We start from the raw sequence: 9,160 nt of genomic DNA, 5'->3' as shown, positions 1-9,160 counted from the left end.
GCGTCTTCCTCTTTATGATGCGTCAAATGTTTTCTATGGGTGACAGATCTGGACTGCAGGCTGGCAATTTCAGTACCCGGATCCTTCTTCTACGCAACCATGATGTTGTAATTGATGCAGTATGTGGTCTGGCATTGTCCTGTTGGAAGATGCAAGGTCTTCCCTGAAAGAGACGACGTCTGGATGGGAGCATATGTTGTTCTAGAACTTGGACATACCTTTCAGCATTGATGGTGCCTTTCCAGATGTGTAAGCTGCCCATGCCACACGCACTCATGCAACCCCATACCATCAGAGATGCAGGCTTCTGAACCGAGCGCTGATAACAACTTGGGTTGTCCTTGTCCTCTTTAGTCCGGATGACATGGTGTCCCAGTTTTCCAAAAAGAACTTCAAATCTCGATTCGATATTATGCATTGTAGATGATGATAACTTCACACTCTTTGCAATTCTTCTCTGAGAAACTCCTTTCTGATATTGCTCCACTATTTTTTGCCGCAGCATTGGGGGAATTGGTGATCCTCTGCCCATCTTGACTTCTGAGAGACACTGCCACTCTGAGAGGCTCTTTTTATACCCAATCATGTTGCCAATTGACCTGATAAGATGCAAATTGGTCCTCCAGCTGTTCCTTATATGTACATTTAACTTTTCCGGCCTCTTATTGCTACTTGTCCCAACGTTTTTGGAATGTGTAGCTCCCATGAAATCCAAGATGAGCCAATATTTGGCATGACATTTCAAAATGTCTCACTTTCAACATTTGATATGTTATCTACAGGAAGCTCTCTACACACTGTTCTTGAGCTAATCTGAAGGCCACATGAAGTTTGGAGGTCTGTAGCTAGTGACTCTGCAGAAAGTTGGCCACCTCTGTGCGCTATGCGTCTCAGCATCCGGTTTTTTGGAATCGGGTTTGTACGTGGCCTACCACTTCGTGGCTGATTTGCCTTGTTATAATACCACTAACAGTTGACTGTGGAATATTTAGTAGCAAGGAAATTTCACAACTGGACTTATTGCACAGGTGGCATCCTATCATGGTACCACGCTGGAATTCACTGAGCTCCTGAGAGCAACTCATTCTTTCACAAATGTTTGTAGACGTGGTCTGCATCCCTAGGTGTTTGATTATATACACCTGTAACCATGGAAGTGGTTGGAACACCTGAATTCAATGATTTGGATGGGTGGGTGAATACTTTTGGCAATATAGTGTATCTGGGTGTTTAGTTGACAAATCCAAAACAATGAGCTGATAGTGCTAAAAAGCTACTGAGACTAGAGGAACTGCAGAGTAGTGTGATAATTTTGTGTGGGTTCAGCCTCCCCTCATATGCACACATCCTAATTTGATGAATTATTACAGTGTTTATAGCAGCTTTACATTGGACTATTCAATGCCAAATAATTAAACAGCTTGTAGTCACTGTCCAGTGACTGAAACCTGTGATAATAAAAAGTCATGGATAAGTATTCCATTTATGGTGCAACTGAATCTCATTAGAATGAATGTCTTATAAATACCCCGAGTAGTCCTGATCGCCAGTTTTCAAATAAAGGCCAATGTCATTCTCATAGCTGTCTAACCCTCATAGCATTTCTAATATATTCAGAAATGCTTAACCAGTTCACGAGTGTTCTTCCTTCTCCCTGAAGTACAGTTACTGCAATGTTTCATATCATTAATATGTATCCTACTGTTTACTTACCTTCTAATTTATCAAACTAGCAATTCAATGCTTCATTAATTAAATATTAGATGCACTGTTGGATAATGAGGATGTCATTAACTCGGCTTCCTCTTTGTTTCAGCACGGATTTACACCACTGCAGTGACAACCAGAGATATGCAGGGTAAGTCGCACTGAATTACAAATGACTGTGGGATGTGTAGGATCCTAGATAAGACATTTTACTGATTTCTTAAACATTTCAGAAGGGACTTTAAAAATGGTTTAAGTTAATTGTTATCATAGTTTTGAGTAAAGGATATTTTTTGTTGTACTGGTGCTTTGGAATGAAGGCAGCTCCTAGTTGCTCAATATCTACCACGTAAGTCTAAATAGACAAAATTGATTCCTGTGCTCTCAAGGAAAATTTTGTTTTGGAAAATTAACTTTAAAACCTAATTTGCAGTGTGAAATATAACTTGCTATAGTTTATTTGTTTAGCTAGAGACATTTTACTAAAAAAGGGAAGTATGTCTAGACTTTTTAATAAAGCACTCTGTACTGTACATCTTGTCTGAATGACAGGTGAAAGTCAAAGGCTGTTGAAAAAAGAAAAGGCATTTTGAGAATCTGGTTATTGATAATGGCCATTATGCAGGCCACATGAATGCATTAAACAGGAAACTAGTGTAGTAGGTTAAAAAGTGTGCACAGGTCCAAATCACTGCTTCTTCAGAATTTTGGCTTTGTCAATCTGAACAAGCTACATTGTCTCCAGGAGAGGGGAATGTCTTGTGATTGTTTGTAGAGAATGACAATCACTTCAGCAGCAATCAGCATAACAACAGTGGAGACACTCTACCTCGATTATTCATGCTGAAATGTTTACCATCACCTTTGATTCTATGCATTAGTGGCCATGTTTGCTTTCATATTTGTCACAGTTCTGGTGCGGTTCATCGCCATGACCTTGCTGAACCTGTGGGTGGTACTCACGGTGCTTTACTACCAGAAGCACAGCGGCAACTCCAAGAAAGAAGACTAAGCATTAAAGTTGGATCCTGGAGCTGACTGTGATGTCACGCTGACCATAATAGATATAATCTGGAAGTTCATTCACCAGAGTTTACTGGGCTACTTTGGACACAGCCAGTAGTGGAAGCCACAACAGTTATGTCAGCAGTTTTTGTAATACTGACCCATAAAATATGCTTTTTATATTGGGTTTACCTCCATATTAAATCCCCACATTTTTGACATTCCAATGACTCAGTATCTGCTACAGAAGACCAATGCTTTTTTTTTATACTACATGTGGGGGGAAAAAATGGTAATATTAGCAGTACAAGCCAAGTATATCAGATCTCTTCCTATTCAGAATAAATACTGTTTTGACTAACTTATTTTCTGATTTTAATAAACCAAACATTTCAACAACTTAATTTTAACCTAACACTGTGTTCATTTGTTTCATGCATCAAAAATATCCAAAAAGCTGTTGTGCAATATCTATGGCATCGTAGCTTCAGTCATCATTTAAGAAATAATTCAATACCAAAAGCCACATCCATGTTTTTATTGTTGAAGTGGTTATTATTATTATAGAGCTGTTTGGTAGCAAACATGCAGTCTGGATCTAGAGCCCTTAAATACAAAGTGGACAAGGCTGTATAAATAATATGTGCACTGTATGGCAGGTAAAATATATACTGTGTATATATGTATAAAACATGCTTCTTAGTTAAAGGAGAGCACTAAGTACACACACACACACACACACACACACACACAAACACACACTCGCACGTTACTCTCCACTTGTCTAAGCCACATACAACAATGTGCCCAAACACAGAGTTTGGTTACTTTTAATACAAAAATATCAGGACAAACACCTTTAGGAAAACTTGCAATGGAATAGAGCTGCTCTGTGTTTTGATTCACGGTATATGATTGTACAGTATACCTTCACTGTTTCTGCTTCTTATTGGTATATTCCCCATTTTCATTGTTAGGAATGACTAAAAACTACCCTTTTTTAAATCGGTGGAAGCCTGTGGGTGACAGCACTCAAGTGTGAGGCCTGACAAGGCAAACAGATGCATATTCACTCAGAGTAGTCGATGGTGAAAGGGAGACTTCAGTCAAGTATATTTGGATAGAAGTAATACAATGCCTACGTGTCATGTCTGGTAAAGCCCAGACGTACATTCAAACAAAAGGAGCCGAGTTCAGGTCAGAAAAGCATTAATGGTGCACCCCTTGGACTCAGTAAACATTAACCCTCAGAACTGACAGTGCAGGTTTGTAAGATTATGGGATTGTGAGGTCCTCATGTCTGGTACTCCATCTAATGCCATTCAGGGCAGGATTTTGGTCACTTATACCTGTTACTGTACAACAAAATGGTTGATGCAGAGTGCGCCTGAGTCAGAAATCTGAATAAGAGGCACTCGAGCAAGTATTTGCTCAAATCCAGGAGGACTCTGACGTCCCTTACTTGGCTAACTGACTTAACTAACAGGCCTGATTAAGTACCTTATTCAAGTTTCTATGGCCTATGTGGACGTGCACTTGAATGCAGTATAATGGAAAGCAGGAAGCTAGAATGAAAATGTTCAAGAACATGTTGAATAAGCCAAAGTACAGATATTGTTTCTGGAAACAGGCTCAACAATCCTGAGCTGTAATCAGTCAACAAATTGCAGAATTTAATATCTTCTGACTCTAGTGTTCCCCATTAAATCACTAATATTGTTTACAATCATTAAACAGTGTTTTTCTTTTTAATTTGGCCACACAAATCCCAGAAGGCGGTGAGAAGAAGCTGTGTTTTCCTGTTGCGTCCTTCAATCTGCGTCCTGGTGAGGAGTGTTGAGGTAAGTGTATCCCCTTCTTGCCAGCCAAGACCTCCCTTCTCATCTGTGGGGGATGAATGAGCTCGTCCAGTGCCCCAAAGACAATGGCTTGATCTAGAGCCCAGTAGAAAACTTGTGCTAATATGCTTACAGATCATCCAGCGTGGTGAAAAGATGACGAACACTGAGGTGAGTTTGATAGTCATTACCGCTTCAAGTGGCCAGGAAAGAAGTACAATAAAAGGGGAAAAAAATAGACTTTATAACTCTCACAGGCTGAAGCAAGACAGGGTGAGTTGTGGGGAAGTGGACTTCAGTGTGCTCATCTGCAAACAGAGCTTTGAATAGTCTTTGATTTAGGAGGAAATACACCCCATCACCTTGAAGATGCACCACACTTTTAAGCAAGGTTAACTGGAAGAAGAGAGAAACACATCCAAGGTTAGTCTCAGCAACCACATCTTATGTCCAGAATGACCAAATAGTGTTATGGCAGGAGTGGTGAGTCGGATATTTAAAGGGTCTGACATGAAGAGTTGCAAATTAATTTTCTGTCGCTGGCCTTTGTAAATGTTTCTCCCTATTTATCTGTGGTGTTACCTTAATTCATTCATTACATGAAAACAACAACAAAAGTCAATACTAAATAAATGACAAGATCAAGTGATCAAGTTGAGTGTGGACCAAGCACATATACACTAGTCCTGCTAGTGATCTCTAACACCCAGTGGCAAAGTGAACCCAGTTATTAAGATCCCCAAACTGGCACATGCATTGGGTCCATTATACCATGTGTAATCACCACCTACGTATACGTTGCCCTGCCACCACCTCACACTGACACTCAGGTTGGAAACAAATATACACACACTTTCAGTAACTGAGTTGGTTATAGGGAAACATCTGGGCAAAGGCAGAGCAACACAGGGTAAGTCGTCATTTGTACCTGTGTTCATTCTTGGAATCATCTCCCCTCGTTCTGAAGCCATTTGACCTGCGAGAGCTAAGGTCAGAGGATGCAAGGTCACGAGGCTGAGACTTTTAACAGGATGATGTGACTAGAGAACATCAGCTTTAGAAATATCAAAGTTAATCTTAAGTAGTTGCTGTGATCAGCTATTACCCCAAAAACAAAAGTATGGCTCTCATGTTTTTCAAGGTAGAAGACAATAAACAGGCCCTGAAACACTGACCTTTCTTTAAGCAATACTCATCACACTCAGTGTTTCATTTATTTCAAGGAAAAAAAAACAGTCACTGCAATTTGGGACCAAGGCCTCATGGAAACTACTGTATGTTTCACTGCCACTAAAATCACTGCACTGCACAACATACACTGCACACAGTGTTACCATATGTGCTCATCAGAAATGAATAGAGGAACAATCATCATCGATATCATCCAATGCCCAGTGCCAGTCCTGAAGACCAAAGTCCTCCAATCTGAAAGGGAAGATCAGTTTTGATGGCCAGGTAACAATGACTGGACTTATCTGTAAGTACAATCAAGGCCTGTCATGGGTAGGATTGGCAACAATTCCCATGCTAAAAAGAGGCTCTGTGGAGTTATGTAAAGGGGGGGTCCTGAGAGACAGGACCTGGGCAGATGAAGACTCAACATGGACACAGAACAAAACCAGCTACTCACATTCCTACATGACAAAAACAACTCAGAAACATCAGTACTGTTTCTGGGACATTTTTCACCTTTGTGGTAACTGGTTGTGCAGTAGGTAGGCTTTTCTTAGGGGATGACCAATAATGCTGTTGCCCTACAGTGGCCAAATGCTGACAATGGCCAATTTCTAACATAATCAAACAAGACAATTTACATGCTACATGACACAGAAAAGCAAAGCAGAACTCTAAGTTGTCATGGAAAAGTTGTTGGAAAACCTTTGAAAGCACAAACTGACCAGAGGATGTACATATCTAGCCAGCTCTATTTACCAGTTACAAAGACAAATTCTTGTGTTAGGCCACTGCTTAAATGTTTTGAGGATATTAAATCTTGGCTTGCTCTTAATTTTTTGAAGCTGAATGAAGAGAAGACTGAGGTGATGGTGTTCGGTGATACTGTTGGGTCTCCCTCCATTGACTTGGGCTTTTTAACTCAATATAACAAGAAAAATATTTCAAACCTGGGGGTTAAGATGGAGCCCGGTCTAAAATTCGATTGCCAAATTGCAGCTGTTGTAAAATCTAGTTTTTTTCAGTTAAGGCAGTTGGCCAAAGTAAAATCAATGGTCTCCAGACGGATCTTTGAGACACTGATTCATGCTTTTATCACCACCCGACTAGATTACTGCAATGCACTGTATCTGGGGATTAGCAAGTCTTCTATCACTCGCCTGCAGATGGTCCAAAACGCTGCGGTACATTTTTTAACACGCACAAGTAATATTAACACATTTCTCCAGTCTTGGCTTCCTTGCACTGGTTACCTGTCCATTTTAGGATCCACTACAAAATGTTATTTGCTTTTAAATCCCTCCATGGCCTTGAACCTCCCTATTTATCCGACTTGCTTCACCGGCATACACCTACGTGTTCCCTGAGATCTACCAATCAGTTTCTTTTGAGTGTGCCCAGAACAAAGCGCAAGCTTAGAGGTGATCGTGCCTTTACGGCTGCTGCTCCCAAATTATGCAATAATTTATCACTGCCCTTTAGACAAGCCTCTTCTTTGCCGGTTTTTAAGTCCCTTATGAAAACTCATTTATTCTCGTTGGCGTTTTGATACTATTTATTGGTGTGATCTTATCTGTATTGATTGATATCTTATTTTTGTGTTGATTTTATCTGTATTGACTGATGTCTGATATTGGTGTTGATTGTATCCGTCCTTGTAAGTTGTTTATTTTTAATCACACTGTACAGCACTTTGGTCCATCTCGCTTGTTTCAGTGCTTTATAAATAAAGTTGGTATGGTATGGTATCTCACCATAGCAATCCAGAACAATATACAAAGTATCAATATAGGATTAAGTATAGTTACGGATATTACAATACAAAAAACTCACTAAGATATCACCATGGTAAAAAGTCCATGATAAGATATTTATCAAAATATTAAAATTGAAGAAAAAAGATGAAAATACACCCTTTACCAAATAACAAATAAGCATTTTTGCTATGATTTTTCTTTTAAAGTGCTCCTGCTTCCTTCTTTATTGAAACAAAATTAGCCAGCCATGACCTGAGCATGTGGACAAACTTTACATGAATTGTCACTAGCACTGAATGACTAAACTGTTTGTACAATTACAAAATAAAAAAAAAAAATATATATAATGCAGCAGTCAGCAGCTGCTTATGAAATAATATATTATTGGAGCAGCTGGATTTTATAAACAAAACAAGTCACACTCACAGTGGAACATCAGTGTTTTAGTAGCCCCTGGACAGGCGAAACATTTCCTGTTTGGTGGCCATATCAACCAGTGGTTGGGTTCTCAGTTGAAGTGGATATCCCCCTACCACCGGGGGCAGTATCAAGCAAATTTCTGCTTTGTGCATCAGAACAAGGAGAAGACAATGCCAAAATACAGTTGGAAAAGCTAGATAAATAGGAGATTTCTGCTTTACTGGAGGCGCTTTTTAAACATCATGGTCTACTTTTTTCAAAAGAAAAGACTAAGGGTGGTTGCATAGGCGCACCTAGTTTGTTTCCCCATCTCTGTTAAAGTGCTTCACATAGCTGTGTCCTGACTGTTTCTGCCAGGTGGATCCAGAACTGTCTCAGTTCGAAATGCGACCACTATTGCCTTTGTCTAGCAGTATTTGCAAGTTGTTTTGCCTTACCTGTGTCATTTCTTGAAACAGGAAAACTGAAACGTTGCCACTTAACAGCTCATTTGCTACTGTATGTCTTTTTCAAATTCTATTACCTGAACGCAGTTACGCTACTGAAATAACCATATGTAATATCCTGGTAGATGCCATCACAGTTCCACGACGGTATCACAATATCACGAAATTACAAATATCATTACATCCCTAAGTACAGTACTGTGGTAAGAGTGCATTTGGGTATCCCATCTTGATCATAATGGCACATTACTTCAGATGGGTTTTCAGGCCTCTCAGCACCAACAAATGTAGTAGTGATTTTGTTTTGTAAACACCTGTCTGGAAAACTAAATCTGTTCAGACATGATCTCCTGTCTGCAAGTCTACCTGCTCTTGCTGGTGGGCAGCTGTCGACTCGGCCTTCTCAAGGACTGGCTGGGCTGGACCTTCATGGAAGCGCGTGGTGAAGAGCGTGCAAATTGCTCTGGTGGCAGAGGTTTCTTGGGAATCTTCTTTACCAGCCGGTTCACCCACTTCTGCTGCTCCTCCTGGGACACAGCCAGCAGCAGCAGGTTCTTGGCATCATAGTTCACTGGTAAAGAGAGAAGATTGCAACTTACAGTCCCATGCAAAAGTTTAGGCACCCCTTGATAAATAACAGATTTTGGTGTTTTTTTTATTTGACAAGATGTTAACACAGTCTCTCTTGGAAATGGAAAAAATGCACAATATTTTCAGCAAACAGTGATGCATAGTTACTTCTTATGCCATAAATTGAACAAAAATAAAAAATAAAAACATTATTATGGCATGGTGCAAAAGTTTGGGCACCCTA

The 9,160-nt window shown here is 39.9% G+C and overlaps 2 protein-coding genes across 4 annotated transcripts in view; one reads left to right on the top strand and one right to left on the bottom strand.

Moving 5' to 3' along the window:
* slc66a3 (solute carrier family 66 member 3) overlaps positions 1-3,138 on the top strand; it is a 14,109-nt gene extending 10,971 nt beyond the window's left edge. For both annotated transcript variants that reach the window (XM_020621945.1, XM_020621944.1), the window contains 2 exons: positions 1,817-1,858; positions 2,619-3,138. In XM_020621945.1, the coding sequence (XP_020477601.1) occupies positions 1,817-1,858; positions 2,619-2,719 (143 nt within the window). In that variant the 3' untranslated portion in view covers positions 2,720-3,138. The remainder of the gene's footprint in view (positions 1-1,816; positions 1,859-2,618) is intronic.
* A 597-nt stretch (positions 3,139-3,735) lies between these two features.
* rock2a (rho-associated, coiled-coil containing protein kinase 2a) overlaps positions 3,736-9,160 on the bottom strand; it is a 46,739-nt gene continuing 41,314 nt past the window's right edge. Inside the window, exons 31-33 of one of the 2 annotated variants that reach the window (XM_020621942.1) lie at positions 8,713-8,917; positions 5,479-5,535; positions 3,736-4,946 (exon numbers count right to left, since the gene is read on the bottom strand). In XM_020621942.1, the coding sequence (XP_020477598.1) occupies positions 4,943-4,946; positions 5,479-5,535; positions 8,713-8,917 (266 nt within the window). In that variant the 3' untranslated portion in view covers positions 3,736-4,942. The remainder of the gene's footprint in view (positions 4,947-5,478; positions 5,536-8,712; positions 8,918-9,160) is intronic. The other variant, XM_020621943.1, reaches the window with a different exon arrangement.

This window comes from Monopterus albus, unplaced genomic scaffold (genome assembly GCF_001952655.1).
Source record: "Monopterus albus unplaced genomic scaffold, M_albus_1.0 scaffold270.1, whole genome shotgun sequence".
NCBI classification, from domain to species: domain Eukaryota; kingdom Metazoa; phylum Chordata; class Actinopteri; order Synbranchiformes; family Synbranchidae; genus Monopterus; species Monopterus albus.
Note: the sequence above shows the minus strand (reverse complement) of the source record. Positions and strands in the feature narration are given on the sequence as shown.